We start from the raw sequence: 23,104 nt of genomic DNA on the forward strand, positions 1-23,104 counted from the left end.
GTAGAAATTCAACATAAGAGTCCCTCATTTCATCATAAGGGTCCATTACTGTTTTTTATAATTAATAAAAATAAAATTATTATTATTATTACTATTATTATTATTATTATTATTATTATCATGATCATGATCATCATCATCATTATTTTTATTATTATTATTATTATTATTATTATATTTTTATTTACGTTTTATTATCTGTAAATACATTATGTAGTTACTGGAGGGCTGGGATAATAATAATAATAATACAAAAATATAACATTTCTTGTTATTGTTAATATTTTAATTATTTGTATCGTTATTATTATTATTATTATTATATTTTAGTTTTTTTTTTATTATCTGTAAATACATTATGTAGTTACTGGAGGGCTGGGATAATAATAATAATAATAATAATAATAATAATAATAATACAAAAATATAACGTTTCTTGTTATTGTTAATATTTTTATTATTTTTATCGTTATCGTTATTATTATTTTTATTATAATTATCATCACTATTATTATTATTACGAGTATTATTATTATTATAGACGGAACAGTGTGATATTTATTGTACAATTGGGTACAAGCTTTCATTATAGGTCATAATTAAAATTTTGTGTTTTTACTTTTTTGTGTGTGTTTTTAAAGCCTCCCCTGAAACAAAATATTATACAACGTGTATTTGAAAATTGACTGAAGTCTTTCAAAATTTTGGTTTTCAGGAATCTAATGTATGTTCCCAGCAGCGGTGTTCCCACAGTCAGCTGTGTGAATCTGAAACGCAATGGAAGAAGTGCCACCGTGGCCTTAAAAAGACAAACCTACAATTATCTCACCGTGAAACAGATTTTGTTTTATGTTTACGTACATTACAGTGTGTCGCACTCTTAATACACACTATCGTTGTTTGTCGTGTATTTATGTACATATGTATTAAGTTTATTTTATCAGGATCAGTATCTGATAAGCGTTCAATCTGGATCACCGCAGCAACAACGGCACGCGCAGAAGAGGAAAGCGCGAGGAAATCTTCAGGAAAAAGCCCCTTCTGCCCAAATCCAACATGTTCTCAAAATTTACTTCAATCCTGCAGCATGCTGTCGAAGCGGTGAGACATTTTAAAGCTATTTAAGACCACGTTAATAAACAATTTGGCTAAAAAGTGATGGAGTACGTTTAAGTCAGTCAGTTTGTGCGATGGCCTGCTAACGTTAGCCAAACAAACACATGAGCTAACAGAGAAAAACAAAACATTTATAAAGTCTGTAATTATATCCTGGTGTGTGTTTAAGCCTGTCTGTCCTTTTGAGTATGTTTTATTGTGTTTTTATAAACAGTCGGCTTCAAATGAGCTTGTGCCCTGTGTTGTTAGCCAGATGTGCTAACTATTGCGCAATTTGTGACTTGTTTAATTAAAATGTCTTCATGTATGTAAACCTTTTGCGTTTTTAAATTAATATAGTCAAATATGTCTACGCTTTTTACGGTTTTGTGACATATATTGAAAATACGATGTGAAACATAAGTTACACGATATTATTTCGTATTAGCCGGTTAGCATGCTAACAGCTTATTGTAGGATGTAAACAAACCAACCAGCTGTTTCTATGCTATACTCAGGCAAACCATAACTACAAATGTAATGTCATCTTATCATAACTGTAAACGTTAACATGTCAACAATATTGTTTCTCCCCTCAAAACGTCAAAACGGTGTATTTTATTTTAAGGTACATAACGTTACAATATACAGTAGGGTTCAAAGGACCACTTTGACATTTTGATGTATTTTTTTATTTATTTTAAGCTTGCTCCATCACTGCCCTTGCAAGAGGACTTTGTCTATCATTGGAAGGCCATTACACATTACTACATAGAGACCTCAGGTAAGAGATCATCTGTACATTTTCTGTAACTCCTTTGTCCCAGTGCTATGCTTAGTGATTAATGTTTTGTTCCCTTATGTTAATGAAAATGAATGATGGCATTTTGTTGAAGACCGTTGGAAAATACTTTGAAGTAATACAACAGGGAAAACACTACTGAAACCAATGCCATTGAAAGTGGATAAGATTGCTTTTGCATTCTCTAAATTTTTTTTATATAATTTGTTTATATTTATTGTTTTTATCTAGATGATAAAGCCCCAGTGACGGATACCAACATTCCCTCGCACCTGGAGCAGATGCTGGATATTCTGATTCAGGAGGAGAGGGAGAGAGAGTCAGGTGAAACAGGACCTTGTATGGAGTATCTTCTCCACCACAAAATCCTGGAGACGCTCTACACCCTGGGCAAAGCAGATGTGAGTCTTTGGTTGTTAGTTCACTGATTTGTTTGCAACTCTTTTCAGGTCAATTACAATAGAGATGCATAAAACCTAGTGAGTTTAGTACATGTGTAAGCACACATCTGACAGTACCATAGTATTTATTTGTTGAAAATCTCTACACGATTCACTTTGGTCTGTAATATCGTGTTCACTAAAAAAGACTGTCAACTTCTTTGATCCCTTTCGTAACAGCGAAAATGTAATTTTAAAGGCTTTTGCTCAAATGAAATTCAAGAGGTTTTAATAGGAGTATATTGGTAAAGTATTAAACCTCTACAGCATTTGTCTGCTATTGCTGAAATTTTAAAGGGGACATATAATGAAAATCAGACTTTTCCATGTTTAAGTGCTATCATTGGGTTCCCGGTACTTCTACAACTTAAAGAATGTGAAAAAGATCAACCAAGTAACTTAGTTTTGGTAAATCATGCTCTGCAAGCATGTCAGGTAATTGAAATTTGGCTCCCCTTGTGATGTCAGAAGGGGATAATACCGTCCCTTAATCTGCACTATCCAACCACAGCACTGCCATTAGCAGAGATCAGCTCATTTGCATTTTAAACACAAAAACGGCACATTTTTGTTTACAACAACAAATTGCCAATTTTAACATGCTATAATAAATTATATATATGGTATTTATGAGCTAAAACTTTATATATGTACTCTGGGAACACCAAAGATTTATTTGACATGTTTAAAAAGTCTTGTGAAATTTCCCCTTTAAAGGAATATTCCACTTTTATAAAAGAATTCTGATAATTTATTCACCCTCATGTCATCCAAGATGTTGATGTCTTTCTTTGTTCAGTCGAGAAGAAACCACGTTTTCCGAGGAAAACACTGCAGGATTTTTCTCATTCTAATGGACTCCAATAGAGCCCAACATTTAATACCCAACTCAACACCCAACGCTTTTTTCAAAGGAGTTTCAAAGGACCACAAACGATCCCAAACGAGGCACAAGGGTCTTATCTAGCAAAACGATTGTCATTTTTGACAAGAAAAATATCCACTTTTAAACCACAACTTCTCGACTAGATCCGGTCGTGATGCGCTAGCGTGACCCCACGCAATACGTCATGACGTCAAGAGGTCACAGAGGATGAACGCAAAACTCCGCCCAAGTGTTTACAAATGTGTTGAAAGATGACCGTTCCTACGTTGTTGTATGTCAACTGATACTAATTAATGTGTTTGTGTGAGTTTATTGTTTACAATGGTCCGCAAATGTGCGTTTTATATATGTAACACGTGACCTCCCTACGTCACTACGGATTTACGTCGCACTGGACCGGATCTAGACGAGAAGTTGTGGTTTAAAAGTGGATATTTTTATTTTTCTTGTCAAAAATGACAATCGCTTCACTAGATAAGACCCTTATGCCTCGTTTGGGATCGTTTATAGTCCTTTGAAACTCCGTTGAAAAAAACTGTTAAGTGTTGAGTTAAGTGTTAATTGTTGGTGTCTATTAAAGTTGATTAAAATGAGAAAAATCCTGCAATGTTTTCCTCACATAATTTCTTCTCGACTGAACAAAGAAAGACATCAACATTTTGGATGACATGGTGGTGAGTAAATTATCTGGATTTTTCTTTTAAGAAAATGGAATATTCCTTTAATGCTAGAGTACTGGTGGCTCACAACTCAGACCTATTCTCTATACTCTATACCTACTTTTGGCTCTGGAAGTTATTGCCCTATTTGGTGCAACCATAAATCTTGACCCAATGAGCTTTGTGAGATCCACCTGAAATTAAAGTGTAACACATGAGCCAGATATAGCACTAAAAAGTGCTTTAATGGCTATTGAAGGAAGAGTAATATATTCTCAGTTCTTCTGCTTTGACATGAGTATCAATAAAGTTTTTTTTTTCCCCTTTGTGTACTCTCCCTCAGTGCCCACCTGGAATGAAACAGCAGGTTCTGTGTTTCTACACCAAGTTGCTGGGTCGAATTCGCCAGCCACTCATGCCTCACATCAATGTGCACAGACCTGTACAGGTAAGCATAATCTTAGTTCTAAACTATTGCTGCATTACAAACTATCTTCGAATTGCTAGCATTGTACTTACTGTGCAATTGTAGCCTTCGAGTTACAAGCCCAACTCTCTAACCACTATGCCACGGCTGTGCCCAGTGCCCACTCTACCTATTATAATACTGCACAACACGGTTGCACGCTATTATGAACAATGATAGGGTCTCACCAAGCTTACCAGAGAGCCTGACAGTTTTATAATTCTGACTCTTTAATTTCTTGCATTTTATTCAACATTTTATATATAAAAACACAGAATAAACCTCTGGTTACATTTCACAGAAAATGGTTCGCCTGTGTGGGGAAGTTCTGGCTGCTCCTACAGAGAATGAAGAGATCCAGTTTCTGTGTACCGTCTGTGCCAAACTTAAACAGGACCCTTACCTCGTCAACTTCTTCCTGGAAGTGAGTGTTAGGTGATATGTGGTAGTTTGATGTTGTAAAACAGAAATTAAATCCACAGCTTAATATCATTAAGTTTGTTGCAAAGGATTCCATTTATTTGGAAAAGCCATTGGATCGAACGCAGTCCTGCGGTGCCTTAAAATGCTGATTACAGGGTTCCCATGGGTCCTTGAAATCCTTGAAAGTTTGTGAATTCGGGGGGGGGGGGGAATTCAAGGCCCTGGGAAGTTTTTGAAAATATACATACATAGATACAGGTCATTAAAAGTGCTTGAATCTATTTTTTGCAAGAAGTTTTCTGAAAAAAAAAATTCCCTGTATAGTGTAGGATAATATCATAAAAATTAGGGGTGGGCCGACACGGTATTCTGTATCGATATTAGTCAGATATTGGCGAGAATGGCCGGATCGAATATTGTAGAAGTCTAACAAATGTGTTATTAGCAGCTTAATTGATTAAAAGGGTGATAGAGATGGTATTGGATCAGTATCGTGAGATACTCAAGGTTGTGGTATTGACATCGGCATCATACATGAAAAAGGTATTGGCCCAGCCCTAATAAAAATTCTAGACTTTGTAAGCACACATGCAAAAATGTTCACTTTAAATTAGTGCTGGCAAAGATTAATCGCGATTAATCGCATACAAAATAAAAGTGATTATCGGTATAATATATGAGTGTGTGTTGTGTCTAATTATTATGTATAAATATATACACACACATTCATGTATGTATTTAAGAAAATTTACATGTTTATATATATTTATTTATATTTTTATATAATCTATATTAAATATAAATTTAAAAATGATATAATGATATATAAATAAAACAATTCTGAAATGAATATATGAATGTGTGTGTGGTTAAATATACATACTAATTAGACACAGTACACGCACATATATTATGCAAAAAATCACTTTTATTTTGTATGCGATTAATCGTGATTAATCTTTGCCCAGCACTACTTTAAATGCTTATATCTTCTTTATGCGAATGTTGATTCATACCAAAATGCTTTTTTGCATAGTTACATATGTAACTGTTGTTCCCTGAGAAGGGAACGAGATGCTGCGTCTCCCTTGCCATACTTCCTGCGTCCTTGTAATGCCGTCTTTGGCAATATTTTCGATAGCGATATACTTCCTGGCTCCCGCGTCAACCTGTCTTTGTCTTTAAGCCTCACCATTGGTTGAATTTGATATACACATTCAGATGCACTTACCCCTGGAGGCGTCCCCAAAGTGTCCCCACATTTAGTCCTTGAATTTGAGGGTATTGGTCCTGAAAAGTCCTTGAAAGGTCCTTGAATTTGAAGTTAACTAAGGTGTGGGACAGACAGCTTGCTAGGTTTTGAAACATAGCTTACATTTACCATTAACATTTTACAATCTATGTATTTGCATTGTAGAATAAGAACAAACGGCTGGAGGCTGTTAAAGATGATGGAGGGGATTTGGTGAAAGAGGATCCAACTTCTCCAGATACGGGACAGAATCAAATTCCCAGTCCTGTCAGGTCAGCACAGAAAGATGCAGCGTGTAAAGCCACCAGTCCATCAGCAGAATCTAGTCCGTCCTCTGTTCGCTCCAAGGTGGCAAACAATGACAACTACAACCTAGTCAGCTCTCTTCTCAACCTTACCAAGAGTCCGGTGAGTGCAACACATCACCTCCTGGTTGAACGACAGAAGCGATCCTGATGAATCTGTCTTGATTTGTGAAGATTGAACCTGTCTTTTTTTTAGGATGGTCGTATCGTGGTGAAGGCGTGCGAGGGTCTGATGCTCATAGTCAGCTTACCCGAACCAGCTGCAGCCGAATGCCTGACAGAAAACACAGAGCTCAGTCAACTCCTCACAGATCGACTGGCACAGTTTTACCGGGCCCTTCCCCAGTCCATGGATCCCCTTGACATCGAAACGGTGGAGTCTGTAAACTGGGGGTAAAGAAACAGCTATTCTAATCCAAAACCACATATTGCTTAAATTTCAATTAAAAGATTTGAGAGTGATCCTAAAATGGATAAATAGAAATAAAATGCCACTGAATGTTGATTTCTGTGGGAAGTTTTTCAGTGATATTCTTTGATATAACAAAAATCAATCGCAATATTTACCTGCATTTGTTTATACAAAGTATTGTAATATTTGAAAATTGTCCGGATAATGTCACGTATCACTTAATTGGGTGAACTAATTCACAAAAAAGCATTCACCCACCAAAGCAAAGTTATCACAAATATAACTGTATTTGATATATGACTATTTGATATATGGTCCTGCCCTTTGTGAAATCTGATCTGTATGTTTGTTTTATCTGTGTGTGTATGTGTAGGCTGGATGTATACAATTTAAAGGAAGATGCTGCTGCTTTTGCTGGCAAACGTGCGCTCATCTCCTTCCTGTCTTGGCTGGACTACTGCGACCAGCTCATCAAAGAGGCTCAAAAAGTAAAATCCCACAGAAGATGTTTCTGCTAATATTGAGAATTAACAATTAATTGATTATGCACGTGTGTATCATTCATGAAATCTTTTTATTTATGCCTCACCATAGACCGCAGCTGCAGTCCTGGCCCGGGCTGTGAGAGAGCGGTTCTTCGTTGCTGTAATGGAGCCTCAGCTAATGCAAACGTAAGTGACTAATCGTACTGTAAGTTTGTGTTGGCAGGTGAACTGGGGTCAACAGTAAATGTATTTGAGATCTCTCTTGTTTGCATACCTTTTTCACTGTAGGTCAGAGGTGGGTATTCTGACCTCCACAGCCCTGTTAAACAGGATCATAAGACAGGTGACATCAGAGGCATTGCTGCAGGAGATGGTGTACTTTTTGTTGGGAGAGGAGACAGGCCCAGAGACGCTGGCTGGCACCACCCAGCATCCCCTGAGACATAGACTCATCGAACACTGTGACCACCTGTCAGATGAGGTAATGCTGGCAGACATGACTGCATTGCCTGCTTGAATCAAATTATTATTACATTAAAGGAACAGTATGTAAGAAATTTCTATCAATTAATCATAAAATGGCCCTGATATGTCACTAGACATTGAGAGATCATTTTCATTTCAAATACTCACAACAGTGGTCTGGCCAGGATATTGTCTTTTAAAAAGTGGCGTTGCAGCCCTCAACTGATGTTTATGTTGTCATGTTGTGTATTGGCCACCAGTTGTGTGATTGCAGTACCAGTTTTAGCCACAAGTTTTGTTATTGCAGTACCAGTTTTGGCCACAATCCTACATACTGTTCCTTTAAAGGAAAACACCACCATTTTTCAATATTTTACTATGTTTTTACCTCAACTTAAGACGAGTTAATACATACCAATTTTTTCAATGCATGAACTTAATCTTTGTACAGTGCATTGTGAGTGTGTTAGCATTTAGCCTAGCCCCATTCATTCCTTAGGATCCAAACAGGGATGAATTTAGAAGCCACCAAACAATTCCATGTTTTCCCAATTAAAAGACTGCTACTTAAAGAGTGGTTACACGAGTAAGTATGGTGGCACAAAATAAAATGGGCGATTTTTTTTTTTTTTTAAAGTGGACAAAAACGAGAGCTATATTGTATGGCGAAAGTTTGAGCGAGAGAGGGGGTTTCAGGAAGTAATGTTATGATGATGTTACTGCGCGCAAACTAAGTGGGTGATTCCTACGAAAACTTGGTTTTAAAAATGTCAAGCATGAGAATGTAAAAATTGCTTAAATTTACTTTTTTTCCCACCAGACATTGAAAAACAAAGTCTGGAGTAAATGGGAACATTAATTTAAAAAACTTTTACTTATCATTTAACACTTTTTGTAACATAATTTAAAAAATTAGTCCTAAAAAATCTCATTACCGCAACAGTCAGAAAACATCAACACTGACATATTTTCAAAATGACATGACAAACCTGAAAGAACATAATTTGGAGATTCTGCACATGCATTTAAAATCAAAGTATTATGCTTCTATTAATTAAATTAACATTTAATAAGCATCTGTTGCGGTAATGATAATCAAAATGTCGTGTAAGCATTCTGACAAGACAATATTTCAAATTAACTGTAAAAAAATGATCTTACCTGGTAGCCATCTTGAAGTAACTGGTCCATGTGCTTGGTCACTCAAAATCAAACTTTATTAAAATTCTGTATGTGTGCTTAAACTGTTCTCAAAAAGTGTTGCGGAGGATGAGAACATCAGGCATGGACACATAATTTTCCTAATTTTTCTTCATTATTATTATACATGAATATTCAGTAAATATTTTTTCTGTCATCTAAAGTAGTCTAGCAAAACATCCATTTATTTTTTTTCTTAATATTTTTGTGTTAATTTGATTAAATTACAACATAACGCATGTTCAAACACAGCCGGACACATTGCGGTAATGAGAATTTCAGCAGAAAATGAGTATAATTGGAAATTGTATAAATCTTATGTTGAAATCACACATTGTGCAAGGTAGAACACAGTATTGTGTTAATTCTGATACTTTTTAATGTTACTATATTACACATTTTAAAGCTAAAATCATTAGTGCCGTGGTGTTTCAATGGTTTCGTGAGAATCACCCAAGTGCTCTTGCGCCATACAATAGTTATTGGTTTTTATCCGCTTAAAAAAATCGCCACGTTTTATTTTGTGCCATCATACTTACTCATGTAACTACTCATGTGACAGTCTTTAAATAGGGAAAACATGGAAGTGTTTGATGGCTTCTAAATTCATTCCTGTTTGGATCCTAAGGGATGAATAGGGCTAGGCTAAATGCTAACACATTCATAACGCACTGTACAAAGATTAAGTGCATGCATTTAAAAAAGATAATTAATTCATATAATTTGAGGTAAGAACTTAGTCAAATATTTAAAAATTGTGGTGTTTTCCTTTAACTCAAATTAGTAATCAAAAATCATTTAGATTTTCACAAACATGGAAACCTTGTTTTAAGCATAATGTCAAAAACAAATGATTTTATATGCATTTTTGAGCAATATATGAAGAAGAGATTTAATATCAAGTACGGATGCACCAATAAATCGGCTCCTTAATCGGTATGGGCGGATAAAAGCATTTTCCCCACTATCGGACATTGGCTGATTGTTTAAAAACAAACGATGATTGGAGAAGATTATTAGTTCCTGGCATTTTAAAGCAATTATTTTTTTATTTGGTCACAATGACGACAGAATTGCAATTTGTACACTTTGCACATTTAGGATTTCGTAACATAATTTGAAATGAGTAAATATAAACTATTGGGAATTGTCGGTAGATGACCCAGACATTTTGTATTGTGCATCGCTAATCTCAAGTAATGTTTTGTATTGTAATACTTTATTCAATATATCCAGTTTGAAGCGTCCAAGCGCTCGGAATGAGGATTACTAAACAAAACCATGCTTGCCATTGTTCATTCTAATAAGGAAAATGGGAGGAAATATCTGATATGGAATTATTTTTTAAACAAAAAGTTGCTTGAAATGCTTTTGTCATGGCATTTTAATACATGCATCCATTTACATTTATGCATTTAGCAGACACTTTAATCCAAAGTGAGTTACAATGCATTACAAGCTATACATTTTTATCAGCATGTGTGTTCCCTGTGTTCAAACCCATGAACGTTTGTGCTGCTAACACAATGCTCTACCACTGAGCTATTCAGGAGCACCATAATGAATCCATAACATAATTTTTATTATGCAACTAAAACCCATATCATAACCGTAGCATGCCAAACCAAATATTACCTTTTATACAGATTACAGATATATTGTTACAGTCTTTGCATTGTATGCTGATGATTTTGTGGTTCTGTCTGGTTCTAGATCAGCATCATGACACTAAGGCTCTTCGAGCATCTGCTACAGAAGCCATGCCAGCACATCCTGCAAAACCTGGTGCTGCGCTGCTTAGAGGAACGCAACTACATCGAGAACAAACAGCCGGAGGAACGAGAGGAGCGAGAGCACATGGAGAACGGCCAACCGCATGATGCCGTGTAAGAGCTCCCGTCCGCACTGCTGCTAAACTGCTCGATCCTTCTGATCGATCAACTGCATGGTCCTAAAACATGCTTGTTCAAGATCAATATTGTCAATGAATAAACCTGAAATGCAAGTTAAACCAAAGTGATATGTTGATGATGTAAAGTGTTGAATTTGGGAGGGATGCTGTGTAAAGATACCATTTGTAAAGGTGTTCATAGGTAATGGGAAAGTTGTATTAACGGTGTCATTTTTTATTTTCTTATTCCAGCTTTATATACAGATAATTATTAGTAAGCCATTGTTTGGTTAAGTGTACTGAGGCTGTGTGCTCTTGCTTTGTGTTGCATCTCAGTTTGGCTCAGTGTTTTGGGGGAGGAAACCATGTTAGTATAATTATGATACAGGAGGGGAACTTTTTTGTCAATTATTGTTGCAATTTCACTTGGTGTTTCTTGTGCCAAACCTTCACAGTAATTAAAGAACAAAACAATTTAAGCGAATTTGTGCTTGCCAATGGGGTGAGAAATTTTTCCTTGAATTAAATGTGTTTAAGAAAAAAGAAAACTTATTTCAAATTTCTCACCCCATTGGCAGATATTTTTGCTTGTTTTAAGCACAAATTCACTTAAATTGTATATTTTTTTTTGTCTAAAAACTTTCTTAGGTCCTTTTGCTCTTCAAGAAAAAGCATCTTAATTTAAAAAAAGTAGATATTTCTACTGAAAACAAGACAAAAATACTAAGTAAGAAAGTCATTTTTTGCCGTTTAATTGCCTAATAAAGCCCCTACACAATCCTTGGCGTAATAGACCGCCTGCTTTATAGATAATATAACACAATGAAGCACAAAATTTCCACTCATTCAGCAGATGCACGCAAAGTTAAAAAGAATGCACAGCCTTAAGTGGTTTACTGCTTTAGAAATTACAATAAATTTAAAGACATTCATGTTTAATAAATACTTAACTATAAAAATGTATTCATAAAACACAGGCTGTTTACATTGTCTTGCAATTTGGTGCGTTACCATAAAATCGTAGCATTTATCACCCAATTTTCAATGGTTTAGCATGATTTATATCAAATCTAATGTTCATAAAGATGAATATTCAAAAACAGGTCTGATTTATGAAAGTACACCAAACAACATGTATGCCTCATTAGAATCAATTGATTCAGTCACCATATTGTATTGCATCACAACAGTTATACTCATTTTATCTTTAATAGTTGTGCTGTAGGTTTGGTGTTTTTTATTTTTTAATGGGTCCCAATGTGTTCATGTTCTTACATTAAAGTGTAATTAAACTTTGTTGCAATGCGTCCTCAGAGACCTGGAAGAAGACCCTCTGTTCTCAGACCTTTCTCCTGATAACAGACTCTCAAGCCCTGATTGGTTGAGCTGCTCGCCGCCACAGAGCACAGAACACACGAGACCTGATGGGAAGACGGAGGTGCACAAAATAGTTAACAGGTACAACATTGTACACCTGTGCAAGTAAAATCAGTACGCACACATTTATTTTTACATACAGATAAGGGATGCATAACGATTAATCGCGATTAATCTATAGCAGAATAAAAGGTTTTGTTTACATCAAAGATGCGTGTGAACTGTGTATAATAACTTAATGCACACACATGCATGTATATATTTAAGAAATTTTTACATGTGTATATACATATATTTATGTATAATTTATAATATATATATATATATATATAATACTTAATATATACATTTCTTTTTCTTAAAATTATACATACACATAATTATTATACACAGTTCACACACATATATGATGTATACAAAAACTTTTATTCTGCTATAGATTATGTGCGAATAATCGTTACGCATCCCTAATACAAATTTTATTATTTTGTTATGAGTGATAACTTGTAGATAATTGTTTTATGTTCCTTGTAGTTTCCTGTGTTTGGTGCCTGATGAGGCAAAATCATCCAATCACGTCGAGGGCACAGGCTATGACACCTATCTGCGAGATGCACACAGACAGGTGAGGAGTTAATCTGTGCGTCATCATGGCTGTGGCTTCTGTCAATGGATATGTTTTAGGGATGCATAACGATTAATCGCAATTAATGTATAGCAGAATAAAAGTTTTTGTTTACATCATATATGTGTGTGAACTGTAAATAATAATAATTATGTTTATATAAATATGCAAACATGCATGTATAATTTTAAGAAAGAATATATATTTATATATTAAGAATTTATATATAATATAAATTATACATAAATATACAAATGTATATACACACGTAAACATTTCTGCAATATATACATGCATGTGTATGTATTTATCTATACAAGGTTGATATACACAATTCACACACATATATGTACATAAAAAAAATTCTGCTACGTATTAATCGCGATTAATCGCTATGCATCCCTACTATATATATATTCACACCAATATGCGAGTAAGGACTTAACCATAAAGTATAATCGCAATATTGCCAAAATCCTATTATAATCGCATTACGAGGGTCCATGTTTACGTGGCGATGTTTCCTGCCGCATTTGATGTCATTATTCCATTTTCATATTATTGTGTGACTGTATGTTGACAGTTTCGGGACTACTGTGGGGTTTGTCAGAAATGGGATTGGCGCAGCAGTCCTAAACCATTTGAGAAGTGTAATCTGGAAAGTAGTTTTTTTGAGGGACATTTTCTCAAAGTGCTGTTTGACAGAATGGGGCGTATCCTCGATCAGGTATGTGGACTTAAGACTTTTGCTCACTTTTTATAAATAAATAAATCACTACATTTGTATTTGTGAGATGCTTTTCAGATAAATTTCTCCCAAATTGTCATCACTGCAAAGGAAAAAATTATGTTCCTCTGTCTCTCCATCCAGCCGTACGATGTGAACCTTCAGGTGACGTCTGTGCTGTCTAAGCTGTCTTTGTTGCCTCATGCACATCTTCACGAGTATCTGCTCGATCCATACATTAATCTGGCGCCAGGCTGCAGATCTCTCTTCTCAGTTATTGTCAGGGTATGACAGCTCTCCTTCAGATTCAATCACTGCTTTATACACAAATAATGCTGCTCTGCAGTTTTAGTTTATTTTAATGCATTACTGAACTGGCTCTGTTGATTTTTATTTTTATGCAGCATCTAAATTATTTACTGTAACATTATGCGATTAGCAATATCACACTGGTATAGTGCATTTCATTAGTTGAACCTGTTTACATGGATTGTTGATCAGGTGGTTGCAGATCTGATGTTGAGAATCCACCGCATCCCTGATTTCACCTCAAAACTTCTGCTAGTGAGGAAGAGACTGCTAGGGCTGGAGCCAGAAGGCATGAGGTAATAACCCGCTGATCTTCATGTGTGTATTTGTAAAAACCTCATAGTGCCTGCAATGCACTATGCTACCATCAAAATGGAGTTTAAAGGGCACATATTTACCAATTTTTACAAGATGTACTTTAAGTCTCAGGTGTGCCTGGAATATGTCTGTGAAGTTTCAGCTCAAATACCCCACAGATCATTTGTTACAGCATGTCCAAAATAAAATGCCCCTATTTGGGTGGGAACAAAAAAGCACTGTTTTCATAAGTGTACTCTTCAATGCAAATGACATACAGCTCCTTACGCCCTTATCAAGAGACAGTGAGCGCTTTTAGTTAAAAATGGATCTGATTCCTGTGAATACATTCTGAGACAACAGTATGTTTAGCTTTATTAGTGCAACAACAAGCTAACAAACACATTTAGAAAAGCATTTGGGTAAAATTAACCAGTCAGTCAGTGGCTGTGAGCGGGGCTTTATCAGTGTGATGTCACATTAACAAGAGAATCAAAACAGCATGTCTTATGATACTGCTTTGGTTTAACGGGATTAAAAAATTGTAGGGTTGTTGTGTTCACATACTGCCAACACACTTTTATGTCCAATAACCTTTTAAAGTGGATTTTGCCTAATATGTGCCCTTTAACACCATGCAAAAGTGTCTTTGTTACAAAAGTATTTTTGCCATCTCCAAAAATCCAAAAGTCTCATTCCATTGACATTTTTCTATGGGTTCAATCCAGGATTAATCACAACATTATTGCAAATGATTTATTGTAAAATAGCATTTGATTGTGTATTCATTTGGGCATTTTTTAAATGTAAAATGTTATATACATCTATTTAATAAATACAATATTATGCAAAAGTCTTATGCTGAGTTTACATCAATCGCATTTCAGGTGTCAAAATCACGTCTACCGTGCGTGGTTTGCCGCTTGAACAATTTGGATGCATTCGTGCGTGTAGAGCGGGGTAGACGCGCGGAAAAAGCAAGCATTTGACGCGCATCAGAGGCAAACTCCGCTTCTTGTGGGAGGGGCAAGTGCTATGCGGTTGTCTGTTTGCAAGATGACTGATGTTGATTGTGCATTTATCGAGAGTTAGTTTGTATTTGGTAACTACTATAGGGGGAAAATAAACGGCGCGGGTCGATAAACGTCACGTGACTTAAGAGTGAAGTGTGTATTACAACTTATCAGGTTGCCCAAAGTCCTCACTGACACTCTTTCAAGCGAGGTCCTTTTTATTCCTGTCTCTATAGAAAACTTGTGTCGTATAGCTCCGGGTGACTGCTTATGGACAATATCAAGCGTTGGTTGAATGAGTGACTCCGGGCGGGGCTGCCACCACAGCAGCAAGCAGGCTCCTGATTGGTTAACGCTGCGCGAAATTCCGCCAAAGTTCAAATTTTTCAACTCGGCCGTCAGCCGCAAATTCGTGTGAACCACAAATGCACAAAAAGCACCATTCGCGCGTACCGCGCACAACGCTCAATTCGAGGCGGAAACACGTCTGCCGCGCCAAACGCCTCTTCCGGGCCGCGGGACCTCTTGACGCGCGTCAACACGTCTTCACATTGACTTAACATTGCAATCACTCGCGCTTCACGCCTCTACCGCGGTTGGTGTAAACGCAGCATTAGGCCGCCACCAGATTTTTTTAGCCTTTTTTTAGCAGCTTTAATTCCCATCCATATTTATTTGTTGTTCTCTATACACTGTAAAAAGTGAACAGGTGGAACAACTTTAAAAATATCTGGAAGTGAAACTAAAGTAAACTTTTAAGGTGAATTTTTTTTTTAGGTGTTACCAATTGAAGTAATTTTTTAAGTTGATCCAACTTTTCACTTTTTACATTGTTTTAAGATAAAACAAGAAAATGTTGGAAATATGCAAAAAAATGTAAAAAACAAATTTAAACAAAAATTCAGGATTTAGTGTTGACCTCTCTTGGCACTAACACTCTTTAAAATGTATGGAGGAGAATGACGTCATTACATTAGAATTAGAAATTAGGATTTCATTTAATTTAGGTTTAAGTATAAGGAGAGCTCACACTAAACACTTGACACTTTAGCTTATAATTGTATTATTTGTTTTAATACTGCATCTACATTTCTTATTTTCTGGACATAATATTTTCTATATCTTTTGAATACATTGCTCTGATGATGAGGTCATGTTTGTTTTACAGCATTGATCACATGACATTACTCGAGGGGGTCATTGTTCTGGAGGAGTTCTGCAAAGAGCTCGCAGCGATCGCGTTCGTCAAGTTCCACGCTTCCGCCTCCACTTCTCCCTGATGTGATCACGAAACATAAACTGATAATTAAACAGACAAAGGGGGAAACGAAAAAACCAAACCTCACTCATCCCTCAACGCAGAAGCCTGCCCGGCGCAGGACTGACATTCAAGAACTCTTCACGTGTGTTATCTTTGGGAGTTTTTCGTAATGGTGACTGAGCTCACTGTTCAGATACAGATACGGCGGAATGTTTCATGAAAAAAGATGAATGATTTGTGAACAGTTCTGCTTATGTAGCGCTCATACATAAAGAAAAAAATCGAACTAAAGTAAAAACAAATGCGATGCCAAAAAAATGAGTAGATAAAGTCATCTACTTAAATTTGATTGTAGTAATTGACATACAAGACATTTAAAAAGGCTTAGATAAATATTTTATTAATATTATTTGTCGTTTAGAGTATCAAAGATACTTGTCGTCTCTGTTCTTCTAAGATGAAGTCATTAGTACTGACATGAATGTCAAATGCAACAAATTTATTTGTGATTTAAAAAGACAATAACTCAGGATTCAAAGTCTTAGTTTTTAAACGATTGGAGAATCAGAAAGCGTTTTAAGCTCGTCCTCTGTTTCTTTATGTTGATGTTCGTAGCTGTTACTCTTCTTTTAATCCGAATCGAATGCAATGTGGACTCGTGATTCAAGCTGAATTTTACTGATGTGTCCTCGGAGAGCTCCTCATCCTCATCCATCAGTGTTCCTAAACCATTTTAGTTATTTAATATTTTTTGTTTCATGTGTGCCTTGGTATCAGCTATAAAGCTGTGTCCGACCTGTATCATCGTATTTATTATTAAGGTGACACTTTATAATAAGGTGTATTTTTTAACATTACTAAATGCATTAGCTATCCCAAACTAACAATAAGCAATACAGTTTTTGCCATTTATTAATGTTATAGTTAATGCCAGTACAATTTTCATGTTGATTTATTGTACATTAACTAATTTTTGGTTGTAATATTGTATTATTAAATAAAAAATTAGCAAAAACTAAGATTAATAAATGCTATAGATGTATTGTTCATTGTTAATTCATGGTAGCTAATCCATTAACTCTGATGTTAACAAATACAGCCTTATTGTAAAGTGTTACCGTTATTACTTTAAATTTACATAACAAGGATTAGTTTACACAAAAATCTAAGTTTACCCTCATGCATTTCCAATGCTGTATTAATCTCTTCTGTGCAACATGAAAGATGTTATGCAGAATATCCAGGTGCTGTTTTAAAGCTCAAAAAGCATCATATAAGTATTACAAAAGTAGTTATTATTAATATTTAGAGTCTTCTGAAGTCATACGATCACACCCAAATTTATAATCTTGACATTTAGTCCCAATGCTCAGACCTCCTCCTGACTACAATCTTGTTTCATAAAAGAAATAAAATATGGGTTTGGAAAGCAATGAGGGTCAACATTTTTCAATTTTCAGTTTGTCTAGCTCAGAGATGATCAGTTTGAGTTTAGCTGCTTTTTAAAGCGTTATGCATTTACATTATCAGACAGTGTGAAAATATACCAGCAATAGTGTTATTCATCAGGCGGCTCTCTGAAAGGGACAGACTGTCCCAAATGCACACTGTGTACATTTGGCAAAGATGGGGCACAGCTTGAAATATGCGTACTTGTCTTTTTTTTTAAGAGAGCCGGCTGCCTGGGCTTTCCTTTAAATAACTTGACATTGTGGCTTTTATGTAACAGTCTTTACAGGGTTTAAAATGTTTGGTAACATATATTTTTCTTAAACTTCAAACATCAGCTTGCATTTTCCATCCACAGTAAAAACATGTCAAGGTCTGCATTTACAGCCACAGAAATTGCACACTAATGTATATTTGTTCATGTGCATAAACTCTTTATTTTCTTTATAAACCAAAGGAGCATCATAGGAGAAGCATGTCTGTTTCATAAAGAAAAAAAGCAATGCATCTTTTTTTATTCTTGATCATGCACATTTTATACCGAGTTCTGAATGAATTTGGATCTGTGTATATAAAGATGTACAGTTATGACAGTAGCGATGTGTAAAATGCATGCAAGGTCATATGTTAATATGCAGACAAATGCCTATTTCCTCTTCTTTTTGCCTATTTATGGGGATATTTGTAATGCCTTATTTTAAAAGCAGTGAATGGTTGTATGACTGCTGTGGTCTTTGGGTTATGTAAGAAAAATACTGGTGTCCTTTTTTTAAGTTGCAAGGGAAGGTAATCTATTGGTTAAAAAAAGATGTTGGCCTTTTTCCTGCGAGCGTATCTAAAGTTTTGTTTCCTATATCTATGGATTTCATCTGCTTAGACCTTTCACTGTTCTGCTCGACAGATTTCTTCCCATCACTTGTACAGCTTTTGCTCACTCATTTTGAAATTACATATCACTGCCATGGTGTCACAATATGACACCTTTTAGATGCTAAACCGGCACTATTTTAGGGATGAGATGTGATGTGATCTCAGTTGCTTGATTCTGTTAGACCTGTAAATCTATGCCATGAGATTTGCTCTGTCCTGTGGATGTCCTTCCGTCCCAATTAAAACATTTGCTTTCTTCGTATATGTATTGAACTGGTTTTAATTGAAAAGATTTGTTCTGTTTTGAAGAGATTGCAAAATCTGGATCAGTTTTAAAACTCCCTCACATTCTTAAAAATAAAGGTGCTAGACAAAGAAAAAAACCCATGGAGAACATTTAACACCCATTCAGGGTTCCCACGGGTCCTTGAAATCCTTGAAAGTTTGTGAATCTTGGGGAAAAAATTCAAGGCCCTGCAGTTTTTGAAAATATACATACATAGATACAGGTCATTGAAAGGGCTTAAATCTATTTTATGCAAAAAGTTTTCTGGAAAAAAATCCATATTATTCCCCGTGTAGTGTAGGATAATATCATACAAATTCTAGACTTTGTAAGCACACATGCTAAACTGTTCGCTTTAAATGCTTATATCTTCTGTATGAGAATGTTGATTTATACCAAAATGCTTTTTTGCATAGTTGTATTTGACACATGAAAACGTTTTTGGTTACATATGTAACTCTTGTTCCCTGAGAAGGGAACGAGACGCTGCATCTCCCTTGCCATACTTCCTGCATCCCTCACTCTGGAAGTGGCTGGGTTATTTTTGACCCATGGTGGGTGGGTGTTGGACGGAGCGTGTGCTGAGTTGAAGGTTGACCAGATGCTGGGTTGTTTTAACCCAACTGCTGGGTTATTATACCCCATGGTTGCATAAGAACAGCCCAGCATTGGGTCATTTTTGGCCCAGCGCGTGTTCTGTCCGGTATTTACCCTTTGTGGGTCGGGGATAACCCAGCCAATTTTAGAGTGTTCCTGACTGCCGCGTCACCCTGTCTTTGTCTTTAAGCCTCACCATTGGTTGAATTTGATATACACATTCAGACACACTTACCCCTGGAGGCGTCCCCAAAGTGACACCACAGCGACGCAGTGCGAGTTCCCTTGAAAGGGAACTGTAACAATGTATCTTAAAAGGTAACACGATGTAACCTTGCTCTCACTTGAAATGTGTCCCCACATTTAGTCCTTGAATTTGAGGGTATTGGACCTCGAAAGTCCTTGAATTTGAAGTTAACTAAGGTGTGGGAACCTTGCCCATTGAAGCTTTCTGTTTCTCAAAAATGGTGGTTCTGTGGCATCATTGTGAAGAACCTTTATTTTTAAAGCACCTGTATTTTTAAAAGTTCAGATCAGATATAGCTTAAAGGATTTAGACTTGTAATAAAGGAAATTTTATTTTTTAACAACCTGCTCTGATTTGATTATAAATATGTTGTTGTTGTTTTTTCAACCCAGTCTTTAGTCAAAAAGGTACTAATCTTACCTGTTGGGTTGTAATTTAACCTATGATGGGTTGTTTCCTCTCATTGTTGGGTTAAATATAAACATTTTCTGGATGAATTTAACCCAACCACTGGGTTTGTCCCTTTCTGACCCAACGCAGGTAAAAAAATAACCCATCATATTTGTGACCCTGGACCACAAAACCAGTCATAAGAGTCAGTTTTATAAATTGAGATTTATACATTATCTCAACGCTATAAAGATAAACTTTCACTTGATGGAAAGGACAATATTTGGTCTAGTCGAGATACAACTATTTGAAAATCTGGAAACTGAGGGTTTAATGGAATAGTTCACCCAAAAAGAAAAATTCTGCCATCATTTACTCACTCTCATGTTAAAAACCTGTAAATATTTATTTCTTCTGATGAACACGAATGAAGAAAGTTTGAGGAATGTTTGTAACCAAACCATTTGTGGACCCCATTTACTTCCATATAGGAAAAAGATTAACCCTTGTGTGGTGTTCGGGTCTGTGGGACCCGTTTTTAATGTTTACTGTAAGAAAAATTATGTAATCAATTGTTGTTTCAACCTCAGATTCATTGGCCTTGGCTCATTTTCTATAAAGAACATAAAAATAATCAACTTTATAATTACTGTACATTGTGTACCCCCCCCCTACACAGTTATAGTACATATGTGGTGTTCGGGGCCACGGGACCCGGGGGTAATAAGAATGTGACAATTGAACATGCTCTGTAACTTTACTCTGTTTTTCTCCTATCTGGGACTCCTGTGAGTGCATGAGTGTGTTTGTATATATGACTGTACATATGTGATGGGTGCATGTCAGAGTTTTGTCCTTCTACTCTTGCTGTAATGCCGCAAGGATACAACATGTTATATATCATGCATGAACATTTGTTTGCCCACACTGTCCCAAAAACACTTTACCTTTTGTCTAACAGGAACCATTCTACATTTTACCATTATCTCCCTTACAAAAAATCCATAGTTTTACTGTAGTAAAAGAGTAGTAACCGTGGTTGTTTGGTACCATTAGTAAAACCATGGGTTTACCACAAAACCTATGGTGTGTGTGTGTGTGTGTGTGTGTGCGCGTGCGGCCGGGTCATTATCACGTTGTGGGGACCAATTGTCCCCAAAAAGATAGAAATACCAGTATTTTTGTGATCTTGTGGGGACATTTTGATGTCCCCATGAGGAAACAAGCTTATAAATCAAACAATCTTGAAAATGTGAAGTAGCAGAAGGGTTTCTGTGATGGTTGGGGTTACGGAATGGGGTAGGTAAGGGGAATAGAATATACAGTTTGTACAGTATAAAATGCATTACGTCTATGGAATGTCCCCACAAAACATGGAAACCAGAAACACGTGCGTGCGTGCGTGCGTGCGTGTGTGTACCTGGTATTTATCACATTGTGGGGACTAAATGTCCAACAAAGATGTGTGTGTGAGAGAGAGTAAATAATGGAGAAAGTAAAATATTATCCATGAATTCTCATCATTCTAAGTTGTGTTCAATAGCAACACATTGCACAACACATGTGTGTGGACATAAGATGGACACATTATATGTGTATAAAATGCAAGAAATGCATACGCAACACAACTACACAGTAAAATTTTGCTTCTTATGTGTTGTGTTGGCTGGCAGGAACAGGTTATATGTTCAGTGTGGATAATGTCTTATGATACGGCATCTGTTCAGTTGGGGCCTGTGCTGTGTAGACTGACAAAAATGTGTACAATTTCAAAAAGTTCAAAGAATATAACTTCAACAGTGATGAAAAACTTGGTTTCATTTATACTTATTTAAGATAAAATAGTTTTTCCCCCAATATCTGGATCATAATAGAATTTTCTTCTTTTATTTCATATTACCACAAAAAACGAATGGCACTTTAGTTTATAAATAGTCCTCTACAGTGGAAAATGACAAATATTAACCATGAATTCTGTCTATGTTACTTCCAATAAGGCTAAACTAAACATCTGTTAACAATATTACATACATTTGTATGACTGCATTGATTTAAGATACTAATAATGCTCTGGGTCCACCAGACCCACAAACATCGTCTAAGTAACAAAAATATGAACACCACACAAGGGTTAAATAAATGGGGTCCGCGAATGATTTGGTTACAAACATTCCTCAAAATACCTCTGTGTTTATCAGAACAAAAAAATCTAGGTTTGTAACAACATGAGAGCAAGTAAATGATGACAGATTTTTTATTTTTGGATGAACTATCCCTTTAAAGTCCAAAATGAAGTCCATAGCACTGCATCCACTCACAAAACAGTATATACACTCACCGGCCACTTTATTAGGTATACCTGTCCAACTGCGCATTTGTTAATGCAAATGTCTAATCAGCCAATCACATGGCAGCAACTCAATGCATTTAGGCATGTAGACATGAGCCTCTTTCACACAGGAATTCTGGTAAATTACCATGAATTTACCAGAATGAATTTACCAGTAAATACAAAAATGTGCTGTTCACACATGCAGTGACGTTCCGTCTTTTTACCAGTAAGACATCATTCACACATCAGTATCAAAATACCGGTAAACTCGGAGAGAAAGCGGAAGTTACCTGGGCGCGCGGCCGGCGAGCTCCGTCCGTGTCGTATTTGTAAACGGCGGGTTATGACTTAATATCCACGGTTCGTATTTTGTTGTTTTCACATCTGTGGCAAACGGTCGCGAAGTTGCTCGTGACCAAACAACATTGCGTTAGGCGGCGTCAAACGGAACCTGCGCGTTTGCACATTAGGCTTCACAGATGGTGTGCTAAGGATGTCGGCAAGTTGGCAATTGTTTTAAACAACTTTGGTGAAGAAATGTGG

At 36.1% G+C, this 23,104-nt stretch overlaps 1 protein-coding gene across 1 annotated transcript; it reads left to right on the forward strand.

Moving 5' to 3' along the window:
* The first annotated feature begins 741 nt into the window (after positions 1–741).
* fhip2a (FHF complex subunit HOOK interacting protein 2) lies at positions 742–18,968 on the forward strand. Its single transcript, XM_055170122.2, has 17 exons — positions 742–1,101; positions 1,801–1,879; positions 2,129–2,298; positions 4,226–4,330; positions 4,650–4,772; positions 6,189–6,431; positions 6,525–6,721; positions 7,114–7,228; positions 7,335–7,411; positions 7,514–7,706; positions 10,604–10,776; positions 12,096–12,239; positions 12,693–12,783; positions 13,367–13,510; positions 13,655–13,795; positions 14,012–14,115; positions 16,298–18,968. Exons 1-17 carry the CDS (start codon positions 1,057–1,059, stop codon positions 16,407–16,409), a joined length of 2,256 nt encoding a protein of 751 aa, XP_055026097.1. The 5' UTR covers positions 742–1,056; the 3' UTR covers positions 16,410–18,968.
* The last annotated feature ends 4,136 nt before the right edge of the window (positions 18,969–23,104 follow it).

This window comes from Misgurnus anguillicaudatus, chromosome 11 (assembly GCF_027580225.2).
Source record: "Misgurnus anguillicaudatus chromosome 11, ASM2758022v2, whole genome shotgun sequence".
In the NCBI taxonomy this organism is placed as follows: domain Eukaryota; kingdom Metazoa; phylum Chordata; class Actinopteri; order Cypriniformes; family Cobitidae; genus Misgurnus; species Misgurnus anguillicaudatus.

Coding starts and splice junctions, on each gene's coding strand:
- fhip2a (XM_055170122.2), top strand. CDS start 1,057: ATGTTCTCAAAATTTACTTCAATCCTGCAGCATGCTGTCGAAGCG. Junction 13,511..13,654: donor TGGGGCGTATCCTCGATCAG/GTATGTGGACTT, acceptor CTCTCCATCCAG/CCGTACGATGTGAACCTTCA. Junction 13,796..14,011: donor TCTTCTCAGTTATTGTCAGG/GTATGACAGCTC, acceptor ATTGTTGATCAG/GTGGTTGCAGATCTGATGTT.